At 50.0% G+C, this 20468-nt stretch overlaps 1 protein-coding gene across 1 annotated transcript in view; it reads left to right on the forward strand.

Annotated features, from left to right (window-relative positions):
- Positions 1–17305, forward strand: part of Xxylt1 (xyloside xylosyltransferase 1) — a 135994-nt gene extending 118689 nt beyond the window's left edge. Inside the window, exon 4 of the mRNA XM_057764629.1 lies at positions 15751–17305. Coding sequence (XP_057620612.1) covers positions 15751–16147 — 397 coding nt within the window. The 3' untranslated portion in view covers positions 16148–17305. The remainder of the gene's footprint in view (positions 1–15750) is intronic.
- The last annotated feature ends 3163 nt before the right edge of the window (positions 17306–20468 follow it).

Genomic DNA, 20468 nt, shown 5'->3' on the forward strand with positions numbered 1-20468 from the left:
AGATCTGGTCCTGTCTGAATCCAATGACTTGTTTTTCTCTGCCAGAGTTTTAAGACAGTGTCTCTCTACATAGCCCTCCTAGAACTCACTACATAGAACAGACTGGTCTCCAACTCACAGAGATCCACCTGCCTCTGTCTCCAGAGTGCTGGAATTAAAGGCGTGCGTCATCGTACCCAACTTCCTCTGTCACATTTTTAAATTGCTAAAATATATGTCATGTAAATGTTGCCATACACAGCATTAATTTTGCTCAAATACTGTGCCACCTCCACGGTCTGCTTCCAAACCAGTTGCATCACTCTAAAGAGAAACTGTATCCTCTGCACTAGCTGCCCTCCATTCTCTCTCCTCGGTCCAGGCTAGCTCTAATCTACCTGTCTTATGCATCTGCCTGGTTTCAATGTTCCATATACCTGGAATTGTATATTTGTCTCCTCTGGCACTCTGTTTCCATTAGAAGCCACTAATACACTGTCCCCACCTCCTATCCTGAGTGTGGGCCTTTGGGATCCCATGTGTTCTTCCTCTTGCCCATCACTAATGCCTCATCATTAGTCCTTCAGCTAGCCATTCTGTCTGGAATCTGGTTTGGGGCTTGCTTTCTGTTCTTGATTTCCCCATATGTGATTGATGTATGCAGGAGCCTTCTTCCACCACCACCACATAGGGTCCCCTTGCCAGTCAGAGGTAGCTGTGCTGCTCAAAGCAGAAGCTGGGGTCTGTGATTTTGTCTTTGCCTTTGATGGCCAGGCCCTGCCCATGCCTTGAGAGGCAGTGGAGCGTAGTTCGAAGAGGGAAGGTCTTACCATTACCAGCTGGATGTTTTTGACTGACACCCTTCCATCCTGTAAGCCTCAGCTTCCTCGCCTGGAAAATGGGTTTAATAATATCCTCCTCCCAAGCTTGCACAGACTAAGCACAAGTATGTACTTATGTACAAGTGCTTAGTGCAGGTTTTGTCATAATTATTACCATATTTGTGACCTGTGTTACTAAGTTTCATAACAGTTAAATGAAATAACGTATAAATTGTTCATGAAGTAGCTGGCAGGTGATAATTCTTTAGTAAGTGTCAGCCTCCTCCTGTATGCATGCATATGTATTACATAAAAAACATCAGGAGGAGCTGGAGAGATGGCTCAGCGATTTCTCTGGCTGCTCTTCAGAGAAATGGTTTTTTTTTTTTTTTTTTTTTTTTTTTTTTTTTTTTTATTCTTTTTTAATTAAAATTTCCACCTGCTCCCCGTTTCCCATTTCCCTCCCCTCCTCCCAAATATTGCCCCCTCCCCCCACTCCCCTCCCCCTATCCCCACTCCTCTTCTCCTCCCCCCACACCATTCCCCCTCCCTCTCGATACTGAAGAGCAGTCCAAATTCTCTGCCCTGCGGGAAGACGAAGGTCTTCTATCTACGTCCAGGAAGGTGAGCTTCTAAACAGGCTAAGCTCCCACAAAGCCAGTTCATGTATTAGGATTGAAACCTAGTGCCATTGTCCTTGGCTTCTCATCAGTCTTCATTGACCGCCATGCTCAGAGAGTCCGGAATCAACCCATGCTTATTCAGTCCCAGACCAGCTGGCCTTGGTGGGCTCCTAATAAATCAGTTCCACTGTCACAGTGGGTGGTTTTAATTCCCGGCACCCATGTGGTGGCTTGTAACAGTCTCTAGCTGCAGTTCCAGGGCACCCAGTGCCCTCTCTAGGCCTGCACAGGCACCAGGCACACAGGACATGGCATGCATGCAGGCAAAGCACCCATACAGATAAATTAAACACTATGTAAAGCAACAACCAGCAAGACACTCAGACTGGATACTGTTGCTGTCTCCAGTTCAAAGTGGATGCCGTCCAATAGCGGACTGCCCCCCACCCCAAGCAGAGCCCACCAGCATTTCCTATTTTCTCTCAAAGCAACAGAGAAATTCAGAGTCCCAGGAGGTGGGAGACAGACTGGCTGCAGAAGCTCTTCTTGGGGTCTGTGGCAAAGTCAGAGCAGAAGCACTGAGTCTAAGGATGGTGTCAGCACTAACAGCCCAGCTTGGGGTCTTCACCTCTTACTTCTTTTGGAGTTTGGAAACAAGTCTTGTGTGATGGGAGTCTTTCTAACCTCTGGCTGAATATGCCCCGCCCGGTTCCATCTGCATTCAGACCAGTGACTGTGTGGGTCCTTCAGAATACGCCCCCGCCCCTCTCCCATTCCATCTGGGTTCAGACTGTGAGTAGTGTGACTGGAGACTGTTTTCTCGCTTCCCTGCCACCCAGACCCAAATAATCATACAAAACTATATTAATTAAAACAGTGTTTGGCTGGTGGCTCAGGCGTATTTCTAGCTAGCTCTATGTCTTAAATTAACCCATTTCTATTATCTGTGTATTGCCACGAGGCTGTAACCTATTTATAAGGTTCTGGTGTCTTTCTCCTTTGTAGCTACATGGCATCTTCCTGACTCCTTCTTCTTTCTCCCTGCATTCAGTTTAGTTTTCCTGCCTACCTATATTCTGCCCTGCCATAGACCAAAGAAACTTCTTTATTAACCAATGGTAGTAAAACATATTCATAACATAAAGAGGGGAATCTCACATCAGAGTAGCCTTTCGACTTGTTGGGTCTCCACAGTTTCAGAGTCTCAGCTTTTAAACCCATTAAAGGAACATTATCCTTTATGAAAACCAAGCCTTACTGAATGTGTCTCCTTGTTCTAACTTCAGTTGCCAGCTAAAGGAAACAGCACAGATGGTGAATAGCTGTGAGACATGTTACCAAGGGGGAGACCTCTGGGAAGAGAAATGCTGACTCAGGCTACAGGGGAAGAGTGTGTGCGTACAATCGTGTGCCATGTGTACACATATCTGCGTGCACATATGTGTTGCAGGCAAGTGTGCATGTGTGTGTTTTTGGATGCACTGGAACAGAATGCAGTTTCTAGGGAACATGTAATGTCTCCCCACTCAGCTAAGTACAGTGTTTCCTCTAGTCCCATGTGTGCCCTTGTCACCATAGTCTGAATGACCCAGGATCCTTTGGGTGCTCCTCGACTTGCCAGGTTCTTTCTGAAGAGACGTTAGAATAACTTGAGCTCCTGGCTATCGTTGGATCTTAGTGTAGGGAGGCTTAGGCAGGAAAGTGTTTGCTGCAGCCTCTCTGATCTCTCCTAGAGAGTACACTGTAGGGATCACCTACTGAGCTGCACTTTGTTGGGCCCTGGCCACTCCCTGGCAATGAGCAAGGCCTTCTCTGAAGCTGCTTGAGTTCCTGTACCCCAGGAAAGGTACAGGGGAGGACTTTGTCCAAGCATTCTTTTCCTGTCAAAGCTGAGTAAGTGGCTTCCAACAGCTTGTTTCTGTTGGACTGCTGACCTGCCCTGTAAACCAGACTCAGTGGGCACCCAGTGTCTCTTCAGTGAAAGATGCCACACCTGGGTGCCACGACCTCTGCTTTTTCCCAAGAGTTGGCAGTGGTCTAACGCGTGCTTCAGCACATTGGTACCAAGGGCACTTGAGTACTTACCCACCCCCAACAGCACACTTCATGCTCAGAGTCCAGCAGCCAGGCATCGGGCCTTTCCCGCTATGACTACTGGCTCTGTGTTTCACCCGGTGCTGGCCAGTGAAGGCAGGAAGGAAACCATCTTCCAGCTGTGTACCAGGTATTCATGTGATACTTCACCTCCTTCCCCAGTTTTCTAATGCCTTACAATTTCTCCTCTACTGGGGAGCAAGCTGAAGCTAAAGGAAGAGAGGTTTCCCTTGTAGGTGTCCCTGGGTATTGGTCCTATATCCCCCACACAGCCCTCAGCCCTTCGGTGATAGAATATGTAGTTCTCAGGGAGCTGGGGCAGAACATGCTTCCTCTGGTTCACTCTCTGCTTCTTTCATTATGCAGAAGTGTGGCCATGTGACACACTTTTGTCAACACTGCAGATCCCATCTGCATTTTAGCCTATTCCCCAGACACACATTTCATAGGCACAATGAAATCTGAGTGCCTCTTATGTAAGAGGACCTGGGATTGAGGGAGAGGCCCAGGGAGCTTGCTGAGTACACAGTGCTATGCCTGGGACTTGAGCTGAGTCCTTGGGGAATGTGAGGAAGAAGAAACACTTTATAGTCAGAATGGCTTCTCAGCTTGCCGAGGGCTCCTACCACACAGGCTTCATTCTTTCCTGGGTGGAACAGATGGCAGGGCTGAGGAAGGATGGCCTGAAGATGGGAAGAATTGACCTCTGTGGGGACTATAAACCCTCAGATCCAGACCCAGGAGGTGAGACTCGTGGCTGTCAGAGAACTCTCTCAGTGAAATCTCTGTCCTTCTGTAGAGGACTGTGAACATGGGACTGAGGGCTGACTCAGCAGAGATTTTCCAAGATCCCACAGGTGGCCACCTGTATATAAGATGGGGGCTGAGTCAAGCTCCTTCCTGTTAGCCCTTGGTCTGAACAAGAGAGGCAAGGAAACCTAGCATAACTGTATGAGTCCTTTGTATGAGGCAGGCATCTGTTGGTCTTGGGCAAGGACCAGGGATCTCTGGGAGGTTAGTAAGAGGCCAGGGAGGAAAGTATAGAGGACACTGGCTGGCCCAGGGCTATGACTATGGCTTTCAGCAGAATAGACAGGCAGGGTCTGCTGGTGGTATGGGGCCCAGTGGGGCCTGGCCTGGCTGTACTGGGCATGTTGGCTTTTTATCTTTTCTGCTTCTTTTCCAAGGTGTTTCCATAGCCCGGCCCAGATTTCTTCCTGCTTTTCCCTCTGGTGGAGACCTCAGACAAGCAGCAGCTAATGATGAGAACCATGCTCTTCTAGTGCATGCCCTCCCCAGCTGGATGGCTCTGAATTCTGTGGGGGTGGATGAGGGAGGAGCTGTGGTTCCTGAGGGGTGCAGCCTCGATGCTGCTCACACTCCCAGCTGATGTGGATGTGACCATACTGTGGCACTGCCTCCTTGGTCAGCAGTCAGTGAGGAAGACAAGGGGCAGCTGGGTCCCACGAGGAGAGGTCTACCCAGTAGTGAGTTCCAAAAGAAAGGCTGGGAGGGTCACGTCCAGGAGCACATGGTGTTTTTGAAGAATTACCTTGCTTGGGCAGTGGCTTGAACTAGTTTCTAGTTTTAATGCCAGCTTTGATCTGGGTTTTTAATTCCACATTTTCCATTCACTCACATTCCTGTTGTCTGTTCTGGGTGAGTCCAGGCCACATCCCTTCTCCTCCCGTGCACTCTGCAGTTCAGGCACTCACTGGCACACCAGGGAGGAGGCTGAGAGAGTCATCAGCTTCTTCTCTGCCTTCACAAGGAGCACCCCAGACCCAGCAGGGATTCCAGAGACTCTTCTGGAAAACCTGAAGAGTAGAGTCAGGCAAACATAGCTGATGAGGAGCCAAGGAACTTGTTGCAATTTAAAGAGAAAAGCATCTTCCTAGAAAGTCAGCAGTGGGGAAATAGGCAATGAGAATCTCTAAGCCTGTGGGCATGGGTGAAGTGAGGTTGGCCAAGGTCAGGAAAAAGAACATGCATGTTTGCCTTGGGCCTTCTAGGAAGAAGGGCCATATAGGCCAGCATCGCCAGCTGCCCCCGTCCTCCATGCCTGGTCCTGAGATTGGAGACCATGTGCAATGGCAAGAGGGCACATGGGGCTGCCACCAAGATGGCCCCTAATGATGGATGTCACACCATTAAGACCATAACACACTTGAGCTGGAAAAGCCAATGATACTCTTCTTATACAGATTTGGATACATAAATGACCTTGACATCTGAGAACTGGTCAGGAAAGGGCCTCAGGTGGAAGAAACCACATAAAGGCCTTATAGATATCTTAGTGGAGAGGGTCTGAGTTCCTTGGATGTCACTAGGCTGTGATGTTGGGAATGGGTGACTTCAGGGAAGATGCCACTACCACAGGGCTCCATGTTTTATGCCAAAATGAATGAGGAAGAAAGTTCCAGGGGCAGAGAATACTTCCTTCCTGCTCATTCGTCCTGTCCCAGCACATCTCCTTAGACAGTGGCACTGAGGGAGGTAAGGTAGGTCAGTTACCTCACAAAATCACCTGTAAGAGAAGGAAGGAGGCAGAAAACTAAGGTAGCTCCCCCCACCACACACACACTTACTGAACACTGCACATATGGATGCTAAGAAAGAAAACTAAGGGTGGGGCAGAAGTGACTGCCTCGTGTGCTATCCCTGGACAACAGCATGTGGTAAGGTGCTCTTCATGGGAGACCACCATACCCAAATCTGCACATGCCGGGGGCTTTGCTGACAGTGGCAATGAGATTTGAAACAAAATCAAGTAACTAAACCCACAGTACACTCAATATTCGGTGGCATATCCAAGGAGAGAAAGGAGGGATGATTGCTGGGCTTCAGTGACCGCAACATCCCCTTGAAGCTCTTCAAGTTTCACGGCTTGGCTAATACCAACACAAAAGGGTCCTCCAGCTAATGAGACTGTTGAACAGTTTTGGGAATTGAGATCCTATGACAGGCAGCGATTTGGCCAAGGTCACCTACTGGTGTGTATGAGAGCCCACACCTGCTCAGACAACAGCAGACGAGGTGTGGGCTTGGCAGCCACACCACTCAGTGAACTTGATGTGTTCCTGTGCTTCTGTGATCTCATCGGACACGTGGAGCACTATCCCTACATTACCTCATGATGTCCTCTCCACACCCTTGTGTATAGTCAGGAAGCCAGGGCCATGGAGGATGAAGTGCCTTCCCAGAGTACTAAGTAGAGGACCGGGATTTGAATGAAGTCCAAGCTGAGATCGACTGCCCCTACAACCATGCCTTCTTGACCTCTTCCTGCACTGGTGATAGAGGTGGTAACACCCCTTCTCACCTCTGCTCCATATTCATGAGCATGTGAATCTTAGGAATCATCTTAGTAGGCGCTCCCACCCAGGACTGTAGCAGAGTGAGAGGCACAACAAGTGTTAGCTTAGAATTCATAAAAACTTCAGGTTGCCACATTACTTATTTTATGGTAATTTAAAAAAAGCGATGTTGATACTACTCTTATAATCTTCATCTCTAGAAAACCAGTTTTAACTTGACAAGGGCCAGTGAGATGGCACAGCTGGTGATGTATACACTACACAAACTTGACAAGGGCCAGTCAATGGCATAACTGTTAACGCGTATACCATAAGACTTGAAAACCTGACTTCCATCCTGTAACCACATGAAGGTACAAGGAGAGAACAAACTCCACAGAGCTGTCCTCTTGCCTCTACACACCCCAGGACATACACAGACACACACACACATACATAATAATACATGTTTTTAATTTTAAAAGGGTCAAAGGTGGCTGGAGAGATAGCTCAGTGGTAAAGAATGCTGGCTGCTCTTCCAGAGGACCTGGTTTCAATTCCCATCACCCATGTGGTGGCTCACAATCATTTGTAACTCCAGTTCCAGAGGATCTAACATCCCCTTCTGACCTCCATGGCCATTGCACACATGGCGTACAGGCATATATGCAGGTAAAACATCATACACATAGAAATAAATGAATCTTAAAAGAATAACAATAACAAGAAACAAACCAAACAAAACCAACTCCTTTTTCCCATTCCATGGGAGCTAGTCAGAGATGCAGCTTCTGAGTGGGAGCCTTCATTTTAATGGGGTCCCCGGGTGAGCCCATGTCCACACAGGGCGTCTGAAAGCAGGCGCTGGGTCTAGTCCTTTGTCCCCCACAGTGAGCTTGCTCTGTGCTTGATGTGTGAGGGCCTCAGGTCTGTGTCGGTGTGCTGCCTTGACCATAGCCCATGCACAGATGTGCAGTGAGCAGGGACAGCAGGTCTGCTTAGATGGAAGGGGACGGCACCCTCATTCTCCTGGCTTAAGAAGCCATGCTTTGCTGAGGCCATGCTGCCTGTGCCCTCGCATTTGAGTGAGGAAGTCCCTGCACCCTCTGACTTTTGAATCTGAACTTTCAGTGAAGGGCACTAGTGTGGCTGGTGGAGTTTAACTGGGGACACAAAGTCAAATTCCACATATACCCCTACATATTCCTCCCACACACACCCACATTCTGCTCATTGTCCTGGAAAACATCCCATCATGTGTTCCTGGACCTTCTCCTGTGACCTCCAATGCTGCAGGGCTGTTGGGAGCAGTGAGCCAGCCAGTTCCAAAGGTGATACTGGCTCTGTCTCTACCCTGATGAACATCCTTGGCCTAAATTCAGGCTTTCGGCTAGGGCCAGTGCTCAGCCAAGGCCAAGTGTTCGGGGGGTCCTTGAAAGCTGGTGTCATCAAACTCTATTCTCACTCTAGCCCCTCTTCCTCATCTTAGATATGACCTTGGGCTCCTCCCTCTTCTGGCAAATTCCTGAGCCTGGTCCCCCTATCTGTACTTCAGTTTTTCTTACTAGAAATGAAAGACAATAACACTCTCCCCGCTTAGTCATTTAAAGATTAGCATGAATACAATTAAAAGCTTGCACAGGGCCTGGTACATAGGCAGTGCTCACTAAACATTACCCATCAGCATCCTTTCCCAGTACTGTCTCTGCAGTGTGACTTAGCTGGCATGTGCTTTCCTGTTGTCCCTGTAACCTCCATGACAAGGTGCCAACTGCCTCCTCTGGCATTCCATTCCAGGCCAGCATGTCTTGCTTCTTGGTCTCCCTTACTCACTCCTCCCGAAGGTCACTGTCATCTCCTGTGTGTCCAGTTCTTACCAACTGTAGCTTTTAGCACTGAAGAGGCCAGCAAGGGGCCAGCTTTGGCGGGAAAGGAGCCAGGAGACTGCTGATCCAGGAAATGTGAACAGGTAGTTCCAGAGAGCCCCAGAGGTGAAGCGTGACATCATGATGTCGCCACCACAGAGAGCTCTGTTTCAGTGACTGGAGCAGAGTGCCACTAGAGGCAAGGTTCATGGAGGGTACTGTGCCCACCTCAAATGGCCAAGGTGAGGGAAGAAGCAGAGGGTGCCCTAGTGCTCGAGCAGAAAGAAAGATAGATGGTGGGTTGTGGTGAGGAGCAAGGACTCATCACCTGGATGAATGCCAGACTACAGGTGTGGGCTGTGGTTGGTAGGGAGGCAGCTGTGGAAGGACCAGGGAGAGTGGCAGTAAGGTTGATCTCTACTTAAGGCGAGTGCTGAGGCTCTGATCGGCGCGTTTGGATGACGGGCAGAGTGGGCCCCTCGTCTCCAGTCTCTGTGTGCCACCGCAGGACTCTGCCAGCTGTCACCACCGCCCATGCTGCTTTCATCATCATTAGGACAAAGTATGCCATAGAAACAGCTCAGAGTATGATTGGTTCTTGGCTCCCGGTGGAGTGGTGGAGAAGACGTGGCAATGTACATGGCACACAGAATCATCCTGATGGGGTGGTCCCTATCTGAGGCAGCAGGAGCGTGAGTGTTGCTTATATCTCAACAGACCAGAAATTTGTCAGGCTTGACCCACAAGGTCCACCCGAGGGGCCCATTTTCTCTCTCCAGGCCTTAGACCCTAAAGGTCCCAGAACCGCGCAGAACGGCACCAAGGGTGCAAGCACATGAGACTGGAAGGGCCATTTCAGACTCAGGACAACAGCCCCGAGACCTTACGTCTCTACGACTGTGAGCAAGCATAGACCTCGTTTAATTAGACAGATGAGGGCTAATGTCAGTGGCTTGAGTGTGAAGGGCACCGCATGGGGAGATAAATCTAGAGAAAGACCTGTCTGCGTGGGGAGAGGAGGTGGGAGGAAGGCCAGAGACACCCGGACTGGGTACTGTGGGGCCTGCTGACCCAGCTAGGTCTGGATGGCCCCGTGGCTCCTCTGAGAGCTCTACAGCAGAGAAAGGGCCCCAAGGCCTGAGTTAGTGTCAGCTGCTTGGGCTTCAGTGTGGAGGACAGGTGGCTGGGTTCTCCTAGGCCAGCCATCTTCCTGACTCCATTTCTTCCATCCACTGACTGAACTCTGCAGATGCCTGGGTACCTTTAACCCACATGTCCAGCCATATGCTGGACTTTTCTATTTCTTTGTTCCTCTTCTCCTCATATATCCACCCCTCCCAGCCTGCACTGCTGCTCTTGGCACCTCCTTGTGGTACCTGGCTTGCCCTTCCCCTTTTCCAGGTCCTCCCCATGCAGCTCTCCCAGAATCTAGCCCATCTGTGCCCTATAGTTGTTTGTGGGATGGAGCAATGGACATTTCCTAACCCTGCCCACTGTTTTCATGGCTCCAGGACAGCAGGGGTGGGAGAAAAGCCTTGGGATTGAGATGATGCCCAGGCAGGTAGGCACAGGTTGACGAATCTGCTCCCAGGTGCCATGGCGTGAAGCCTGCAGCTTGGTGGGGTCTCCACACCTCCTGAGGGATGGCCAGAGCTTCAAGGGCCTAGCTGGGAGAGGAGTCCTCAGATTGATGATGCCAGTCTTCAGGGCTCTGAGGACTGTAGATGTGGGGGTGCTGTCTGATGACACGTCAAGCCTTGCTGTCAAGGCTGTCCATCCCCAGGATCCTGGCACCTGTTTCTGTAGCCCATGAGGATTGACTGGTCATAGTCTGTGCAGCCATGGGAACCAGACAGCATTGTAGGTCACCTTCAGCATGCCAGACTCTGGTACAAGAAGCCATGCTGAAACAGAAGCCTCCCGATGGCTTGCTGGGTAGACAAGGGCTGGTTGCTGAGTTAACAAACCCTGAGCAAGCTAGGCAGGCAGGGAGGGGCATTTGCATATCAGCCTTCCTGTAGTTGAGCACCTACTATGGCAGACGGGGCCATTCTTCCTGGTCACAAGGTGAACACTGTCTATGTTCCGCCTCTACTCCCGGAGCCCACCAGAATCTCATGAGAGAGTAGTATCCCATCCCTGTCCCAAGTCTCAGGCCATTGCCCAGCAAGCCAAGCCCTAAGAAACTCAGTGGCCCACACAGTTGGCTTTGAGTCCAGCCCTCAGAGTTTTAGACTGCAGGCCCTCCTTTAAGCCAGGAGCAGTGGTTTTCTTCCTGTTGGATGCCTCTACCTGGGGGTGGGATGTTCTGCTCACTTCCCATGGGTTCAATAGATGCTCTTTAAGTGATGCCAAGCTGCTGCCTTCAGCTCGGGAGTCTCTGTTACTCCAGTGTATCTCAGTGAGAATGGGGGCTTTGGGTATCGCCCTGCTGGCTGACACATGCTGTTGCTAATCACATCCTAAGGGGCTTGGGTCCCAGTCCCTGACCAGGGGCAGCAAGGAAATGAAGAACATTCACACATATACAAGAAAGCTGGGATCTGGTAGGGTCTGTGCTCTCTGGTGGAGCCTCCGCTACTCTATCAGCAGCCTGGAACCCCAGTGTTTATTGGGTGCAGCACAGGTGCAGGGTGGGGGTTTCTAGCTGTAGAGGCAGACTCTGACAACATCCAAGAAGAGGAAGAAGCTCTAGAGGCCAGGCCTTGCACACACTGATCACTCCACCCGCACTGGGTCGCCAAAGGAAAGCTTTGCCATCGCTCTTGAGCCTCACCCAGGTAAGATTTTGCCACTGTGGGGCTGAAGCTTTGGCGTCTTCAACATGGCCGTGCCCATGTCAGCAATTGATGGTCACCTAGAACTTTGTCCACTCCCTACAAGCTCTCAGCTGATATTGCTGGATTCTCATTTTTCGCTGTCCAGTCAGTGGTCACAGCCTCCTTCCGTCGCTCCAGCTCAAGGCACATCAGAGCTCAGGAAATGGAGGAAAAGTGAAAGGCCCAGTTTGCAGGTGGTGGCCGAAGTGTGTCTCTAGAAAGCTTGGCTCTTGGAACAGCAGCACCCCAGTGCCCTCCATGACCTTTCCTCACAAGCTGAAGGCCTCAGAGATGCAGAGTTCAAAACCACACCAATCCGTAGGCTGCCTGTGGTCTTCTCTGCCCTTTGCTGTATGGATGGTGGTGGTCCTGATCCATTTCATGAGGTATGTGTTAGCTGCTCCCTCAGTAACCACCTCCCTTTCCCTGCTTTCTCCCCAAGACCTACTTCCAGGTCCTCCCTCCTTTGTGAGGCTCTCTTTGATCCTCCTAGGAATAGCTCAGTGACCCTGGAAACTTAGCTTCTAGACTGGGCTGCAGGCACAGAGGTACAATGAGTCTACAGAACATACTGGCCAGAGAGGCTCAGTGCAGGCTATACCTTCAGGGGCCTCTGAAGTGGGTCTCTTGCAGGATCTACTGGGTCTCTGTTCCACTGGAGTCCTCTCCTCTCTGGCAGGCAGCCTGGCTCCACCACTGAAGACTGGCCCACCTATACCCAGGGGCCCTTAACCTGAGAAGCTGAGGGCCCTGCCTAGCCCCATGCTGTCTCCCATGTTGGGAATATGGAGTTTGTTGACTCAGTTACTGACCTGCAAACCATGCTGGTGTTGACAGCCAAACCCACATTTCCGACAAGGGCCTCCAAACAAGGCCAGGCGTTACCTCCCACCTGCTTCCTTTCCTCCTGTGCCCCATGCAAGGGCTTGGCTTTTTCTACCCAGCCCCTTCCAGGAATGTACCATCCAAAAGGGCTTGAAGGGACCTCATTTGTATTTTTCCAGCAGGCTCCACCGTCTTCTGGAAGGACTCGTTTACAGTGGACCATCTGTGTAAGGCTTGTTTCCCAGCTGAAAACTATTCCCAAAGAGAAGGAGAACCTTATCCTGCTGTTACGGTACCGGGTGATTATGGGATTGAACGAAGCCACACAGGGAAGAGTGGACAGGTGTGAGAATGGACAGTCGCTCTGAGAAACTTCTGGAAGATCAGGACTCAGAGCCACATACCTGCACACCTACAGGAGATCTGTGGACATACAAAGCCAGCCCCCAGCCCCTGTGAAGAAAGGGCAGGTTTGGGGATGTATACTGACCAGGTTCTGGGGGCTCTCAGGTCTGCCCCCTGGCCAGTCACATGACAGCAGTGTTGTACATCCTTCTTGGCCTTGAGTGTGTCGGTCAGGCTCAGAAATGAGTTTGACATTCAGGTGCTGCTCGTTGGAACATTAGCCTGTGGAATCTGAGGCAGTCAGAGATAAACGGGCCACAAAGATCAGAAGCCCTGCCTAGCTGACCAAAGACTGCAGTGTCCTAGGGAGAATGTGAGAGGGCCATGCAATCTACCCCTAACCCGACCTTTGTGGCAGGTGAGGAGAGCTGGCGCCACCAGCTCCTGTGTAAGCACTCTTGGTTACAGAAAGCCTCTGTGTGCTGCCTGGTACAGCACTGGCCATGGTGATCCAGGAGCCACCTGGGTTAGAGTTTCCACTTGGAGATGTTCTGTCTCCTCTCCCAAGCCTAGCAAGGTAGGGGCCAGGCCTCCTTTTGGCTACTCTTGGTACAGAGAGGGAAGATCTGAGGAGCTCCCAAGCAAGGGTAGCCCCCAACCCCCAGCTGTGAACTCTTGCTGAAGGGCATCTGAGCCCTTGTCCACTGTTGGGATGTTTTTGCTCTTTTGTCTTTTTGAAGGGCCCACCTCCCAGCTCCCAGATAAATCACACAGAGAGGCTTATTCTTGGCTATAAATGTCTGGCCTTAGCTTGACTTATTTCTAGCCAGCTTCCCTTAACTTAAATTATCCCCACTACATTTTGCCCCTGGGCTTTTTCTTATTCTTACTTCTGTGTATACTTTCACTCTTACTATCTGGCTGGCTGAGTGGCCAGCCCCTGACTGATGTGCTCTTCTCCTTGTTCTTTTGCTGTTTCTTCTCGTCCAGATTTCTCCTTCTGTTTATACTCTGCCTGCCAGCCTATTCTTTCTCCTGCCTCACTGTTATTGGCTGTTTAGGTCTTTATTAGGACCATCAGGTATTTCAAGAATCACAGCTTCACAGAGTTAAACAAGTGCAGTATAAACAAAAGCAACAAAAGTAACATTCCTCACCATCCATGGTGGATGTAGTGCTCGGGACAGTGACTCAGTATCCTTCCTTACCTTGGCCTGCTCCCTGCTCCCACCAACACCAAAGGCTGCACAGACTCACTCTTACCTTTTTCGTGGGCCTTTCTTGGCCACTTTACCCTTCCCAAGGACCTGTCATCCGGGAAGCCTGCATGAGGTAGAAGTACCCGAGGATCCTGTCCCTCTCGGTAGCCCCTGATCGCTTCCAGGTCTTCTACAAGGAAGGGAAGGAAGCAGTGGGCAGGATGGAGCAGAGATGAGCTCTCCATAGCACTCTCTTCCCTCTTTCCTGGCTCTCTCTCTTCCTCCTTGCTAAATGCCTTATCCCCGCTATTGGAAGAGGAATCCAGTACCTGGATGGTGCAGCGTTCACTCCCTGGAGGGTCCCTCCTCTACATGGGAGCACTGTGCTAACCCAGGCCTGTCTAGTAGAATTGTAGCTAGGTTGTAACCTGACCCTGAGAGTAACCACTTGGTGGTAAGGTAAAATGATGAAGTGTTGACATTTTGGTGGTCCCGTCCTGGCAGGCTCTGTGGCCAGGAGGACTTCAGCATCTCAGCTTGCTCTCAGAGCTTATCTTTCCAAGGCCGTTTGTTATCAGCAGGCAGGTGCCAGATCAGAGGCAGATCCCCACTCGCCTCATAGCCCATTCCCGACCAGACGCTAACAGTGAGCCTGTGTGCTCCACTGGTCGGTGTCCCAAGGGCACACTTTTCCTGTCCCCAGATCAAACTGTCGGCTGCCTTTCTGACATGCGAGACAACAAAGAAGTCTTGTCTGTCTGTCCCCTTACTGGGGTCATGTGTGTGAACTGGAGAGTGGACCTGCTGCAGGTCTTGCATGCTGGGGCTATGGTTTGCTTTTGACAACAGCTTGCATGTCCTATCCTGTGAACAGTGTGATGCATTTCTAGGCTGCTGTGGCCATGATACATTCCCCACCCTGAGGACCCAGGCTAGCCCTGCCCATCCCAGGTGGTGCTGCTGGGTCTTGTCTGTGTTTGGGGACCCCTATGCCCCCATTACTGTAGCACACAAGAACTTAAAAAGGCTAGAAAACAGTGAGCAGAGCTCTCAACATGTCAATCACAGGAAGATTTCCCACCTCCAAATGGAAGTATTTGGATACAAGACCAAGAAGTGTCATTTTCTGAATCTGCCAGAGAAAGACAAAAATTGAGGTGGCATCCCCTCCTAAATTCCATAGTTCTACATGGCTCCGTACAGCTACTTTTCACCCTGACTTGTGGATAGATGCCTTGAGCTATCATCTCTGGACCCCAGCTTCTACCCAGCCCCTCAGAAATGCTAGGCTTAGGTCATGAATGAAACTTGTTCTAAAGCAGAAAACGTGTTTGGTTCAGTCTCAGTTTGCTGTCTATGATATCACCATCATTCAGAGTCTCTTCCCCTTGTGTCCTCTCCTCTCCACCATGACGACAGGGTAGGAATCCTATCACTCTGCTGTTGTCTGAAGGATGTGAACTTTAAGCCAAAGACCTAGCTTTATTCTCTGCTTCTTACTAGCTGTGTGGCCAGGGGTCATCTCACAGAGCATAACACTTGGAGGAGGAGCAGCCCCCATTCAGCATGCTATCTAGTATCTGCCATCTCTACAGATCCTAACATAATGGCAGTGACATGATGACCTCATCATCATGTCCTCCTGAGGCGGCGGAGGATATGAGAAGAGCCTGAGACTTAGAGCAGGTCATGGTGGGGGCTGGATTCAGGCTCTCGCTATGCAGCCCGCTGGTGATGTGGTGCAGATGCTGGACCTCCAGTGCCTCTGCTCTTGTCCCTGTGAAGCAGAAGGAAAAGTGGTCATGTGAACACCCAGGAAGCAGGTCTGGCAAGCTCATTCACCCCAAATTGGGATAATACTGATTTTTTTTCTCCCCTTCACAGGCACACATTCTGGCAGTTCCGCCATGAGAACCCCAAGACCAGAGTTGGGGACCCTCCACCTGAGGGCCTTCCTGGCTTCAACAGTGGAGTCATGCTGCTGAACCTGGAGGCCATGCGCCAGTCTCCACTCTACAGCCATCTGCTGGAGCCTGCATGGGTACAGCAGCTTGCAGACAAGTACCATTTCCGGGGCCACCTTGGGGACCAGGACTTCTTCACCATGATCGGCATGGAGCACCCCGAGCTCTTCCATGTGCTGGACTGCACCTGGAACCGGCAGTTGTGCACCTGGTGGAGGGACCATGGCTACAGCGATGTCTTCCAGGCATACTTTCACTGTGAGGGCCACGTCAAGATCTACCACGGGAACTGCAACACCCCTATCCCGGAGGACTAGGCATCTGCTTGTCCACTCTGCTCCTGGGGCTCCCGGGCCTGGGGAAGGATGCTCTTGGGATCCAGGTGCTGCAGGCCTCCCAGCTGGCCAGTCCCATCCAGTGGCCATCCAAAGAAGTTTAACTGAGCCCTGCTGGAGCTCAGGCTGTTTCCCTTTAGGGCAACCTGAAGGACAGGCAGATGTCTTCCAGTAGGTGGTTGAAGATACAGAAGGACAGATTCTCTTGTCTACATGGACTCAAACCCCTTTCAAAGAGCTGGCTTTTGCTAGACCAAATAAGTGTTTACCTTAGACTGACAGGCTTCTGTTTGTGAGGACCGAGCTGTGCTGCTGTAGCCCCGGTGGGCCCTGAGTGAGTGAGTCAGAACTCTAACAAGCAGCCTCCAAAGGAATGCCACAATCCCATGTCCTTTCTCAGGAGGCTTTGCTCCTCCTTCCCAGATGTCCATGTTGCTTGGTGCAGACTTCAAGTGCAGCATCTCTTTAGGTGAAGCTGCTTGGGCCAGCTAAGGGACACAGAATAACCCCAATTGTAGCATTCACAGCTCTTATCTCCCGGATGTATCCCGGAGCCCATTCCCTGTCCATCCCCTGTTCCGGTGACCTGACTGTACTAAGGAATCAAATCTGCCATCAAAGAACAGAGGTTGGCCATGCTGAGGCATGCACTAGAATTGCCTGAACAAGGGAGATTTCCTCCAGGGAGCAGCCTAACAGTTCACTAATGCAAGTGGGTAGGCTTGCAGAAGGCTGGTCTGTGGGCTCACTGTGGTCTCTGGCGTGGAACACAGATAGGCCCATACTTTCCTGTGGCGCCATGCCAGACCCTCCCCCTTCCCAGAAGAGTGCACCGTTTCTGTATTTGTGCTTATGAAGGCTCTGTAAGTCAGCTGCCCACATGAAGCCACCACAGGCCATGCCCATGTCCAGCTCATGTCCTCAGACAAGGAATGTGAGGGTCTCATATTTTCTTTCAGTTCCCTTGACTTTTAAATTTTCTTTCACTCCAAGTGAGAAAATAGCTAATAACTGATCTTTGAGAACACTTGTTCATGTTGTTTGTCCTCTGATCAGCGTTTCCAGGGCCTGGGGCTCTGAATGAAGACTGGAATCAATATCAACCAGAGGGCCTAAAAGGACCATCAGGAAGGAAAGAAGGAAGGAAGGAGGGAGGGAGGGAAGGAGGGAGGAAGGGAGGGAGGGAGGGAGGGAGGAAGGAAAGAAGGAAGGAAGGAAGGAGGGAGGGAGGGAGGGAGGGAGGGAGGGAGGGAGGGAGGGAGGGAGGGAGGGAGGGAGGGAGGGAGGGAGGAAAGAAGAAAGGAAGGAAGGCAGGCAGGCAGGCCCGCCTGAGGGTGGCCATGAGGTGGCTTTGCTGTGTTTGGTTCTAAGTACAGAGCCATTTCAATCCAGCGACCCCTCCCTGAGCCCAGACCTCCCCACTGCATTCATGTCTGATGAGGTGGTACACACTCCTTCACTAGCCCTCTGCTGGAGCCCAATTCGTCTGTTGTCCTGGCTACTTGATTTCCTATTTATAGCTTCTGGTTATTAGATGCCTGTTGTGTGCTGGGCATCATCTTGAGGATTTATGTGTGCTCTAGGTAATATTCATGAAAACCTCAACAAGCTCATTCTAAAACTTAGGTCTGAAAACAGAAGTATGGGCAGAGCCCTGTGCTGTGTTGTTTACTGCAGCTTTTTATTATACAAAAACCATATAATGGGATATATTAAAAATCATTTTAAGGAATATTTAATGTACCAGAAAATACTTACACTAGTGAGTAAAGGATACAAAATACAAGATTATATGTGTTATCCTTTTATTTTTTAAATTACCTATGTGTGTATATGTATTTGTGTACAAACAGGTGCATACATGAAGTTCATATGTATGTGTGAAAAGAGGGAGACTCAAGAACAAGCCTAGTCTATATTTTATTCAGTTCAGCTCCTCAAGACCATGCTTTAAACATTAACAAAACAGTTATCTCAGTGAGGGGTGGGGGATTTAAGGCAGGGAGTTCTTCTTAACCCACAATGACAGCAGAAGTTTTCATCAAGAATTAAAGTGTTTCTAAAACTATAAATGTCTTTTGTTGTTGCAAGAAAAACAGTAAACCAGGTACTCAGAGCACAACAGCATCCCCTACTCACTGTGTGTGTGTGTGTGTGTGTGTGTGATTGTGGGGAGCACAAAGGACAACTTTGTGGAATCAGTTCCCTCCCTCCACATTTACATACTGTCTTAGTGTTTCTGTTGCTGTAAGAGACACCATGACCACAGCAGCTCTTAAAAGGAAAACATTTAATTGGGACTGGTTTACAGTTTCAGAGGTTTATTCCATTATTATCATGGTGGGGAGCATGGTGGTGTGCAGGCAGACACAGTGCTGCCTACATCTTCAGAAGGCAACAGAAAATTAGCTGAGATGCTGGGTGGTAGACTAAGCATAGGAAATCTCAAAGCCCACCCCACAGTGACACATTTCCACCAGCAAAGCCACCCCTCCTAATAGTGTCACTCCCTATGAGATTATGGGACCCATTACATTTAAACTACCATACATATTCATTGCACCAGCCCCCCCACTTACTTTTGAGCTCACTTTCAGGAGGTCCCCCTCCCCTGGAACCAGTGGTTTTGATCTAATGCCTCTGGTGAATGTAGCCATAGACAACAGGAAACCCAGCCGGACTGACAAAAGCCACTGTGGGCTCTTTGCTTGCCACAAATGGCTTTGACAGATGTTGGAGTCAACTTCGGATTGGGGTCCTGGTAGGATTCTTGTTGTGCATACATAATTAAAACGCTGTGCGTCCTTTATTTCATAGAACCTTCCCTGTCTAGTGCATATCTGTACATGTAAGTGAAATGGAAGTCCAGACAGCATTTATGAATATAACAAACTTTATCTTCACTTATGTTCATTTCCTTATTTTGTGCTTATTAATTTTATAAAATGCATAATAAATGTTATACATTTAAACATTGTAATTATGTTCACTTATTTAATATTCACAGATTGTCCTGTGGGGAGGTCAGAGGACTTGTGGGAGTTAGTTCCTGCCTCCACCCTGTGTATTCCAAGGATGAAACTCGGGTTGTCAGGCTTAGTAGCAAGTCCCCCGCTGAGCCACCTCACCAGTGTGATATACGTTTTAAACCACGCTCCTCTACAGTCACTAGTGACTTTCATCCTGTCTGTATTTTCAGCTCATGGCTGGCCACGACTGATGTCTCCCGTAGGACAGTCTAGGCTAAGTAGGCTCTTGTCCTCACCTCTCCCGTGGCTGCCTCTCTTCTCTACAGAAAAGTAATCTAATAATAGCAGCACTAGCCTGGCTTCTGTTTCCCACACGGTAGCCTTTGTACACACATGAAGTCCACCCCCCCCCCCATGTGCTGACAGCATCGGGAAAGCTTGCAGGCTTATTGATAAGGTTCACTCTTGTATGTGTGTCAAGTCAAACAGACAGCAGCATCCCCATAACTACATCATGGGATAGCACTTGGTTCAGTGGTACCCAACCTGGAGCGCATCATTGCAGCATCCCCATAACAATGCATCATCAAGCCATGAGATAGCAGTTGGTTCAATGGTACCCAACCTGGAGGCATCATGGGTAAGCTGGTACTTGCTCAAACCTCCTCCCATTTCAGCAATAGCTAGTTGGGAAGTCTAACTGTGGATCTAGAGGTGGGCAGGGTGGTACATTGGAGACAGTGCCACCTGTGGAGAGGCCTGGCTGTCTGAATCTACAGTTGTCTTCACTACCTGGGCTACTTTGGGTAAACAAAGTCACCCCATCCCTGTTTCTAAACCCAGGGCTTAGAAGTCTGGCAAAGGGTGTTGACAGGAGGAAAGATGTATCAGGATCTGATAGCGTGAAGTAACAGGTGCAAGGAGAATCTGGTAGGTTTTACTTAAATGGTCTTTCACAAATAATAAACTCAAGCTGTTGGGGTGATTACATGTGCTGCAGGTGGCCAGCTGCTTGCAGGGGAACCACCTCTGAGTTATTTGCATCACTTTGCAGACGCCCACAAGGTCAAGAGCTGCCTCAGCTCATGGGTAACTTGTTGGACAATATTTGGATAACTCTCTACCCTGGCCTCGATTTCTTCCTGTGCGAAAACGAAGGGTATTTAAGGAGCGCCTCTGCCTCAGCCACGTGTGGAGCAGCTGTGTTTAACACACCTGCGGGTTCACACATGCAACGCAGGCCTTTCCCACCCACTCCCCTTTCACCACACCGACAACCGAAACACACAAGGTTGGGTGAGGTACGCCTCCATCCTTCTTGTGGGCAGGCAAGG

Source organism: Chionomys nivalis, chromosome 3 (assembly GCF_950005125.1).
Source record: "Chionomys nivalis chromosome 3, mChiNiv1.1, whole genome shotgun sequence".
Lineage (NCBI taxonomy): Eukaryota > Metazoa > Chordata > Mammalia > Rodentia > Cricetidae > Chionomys > Chionomys nivalis.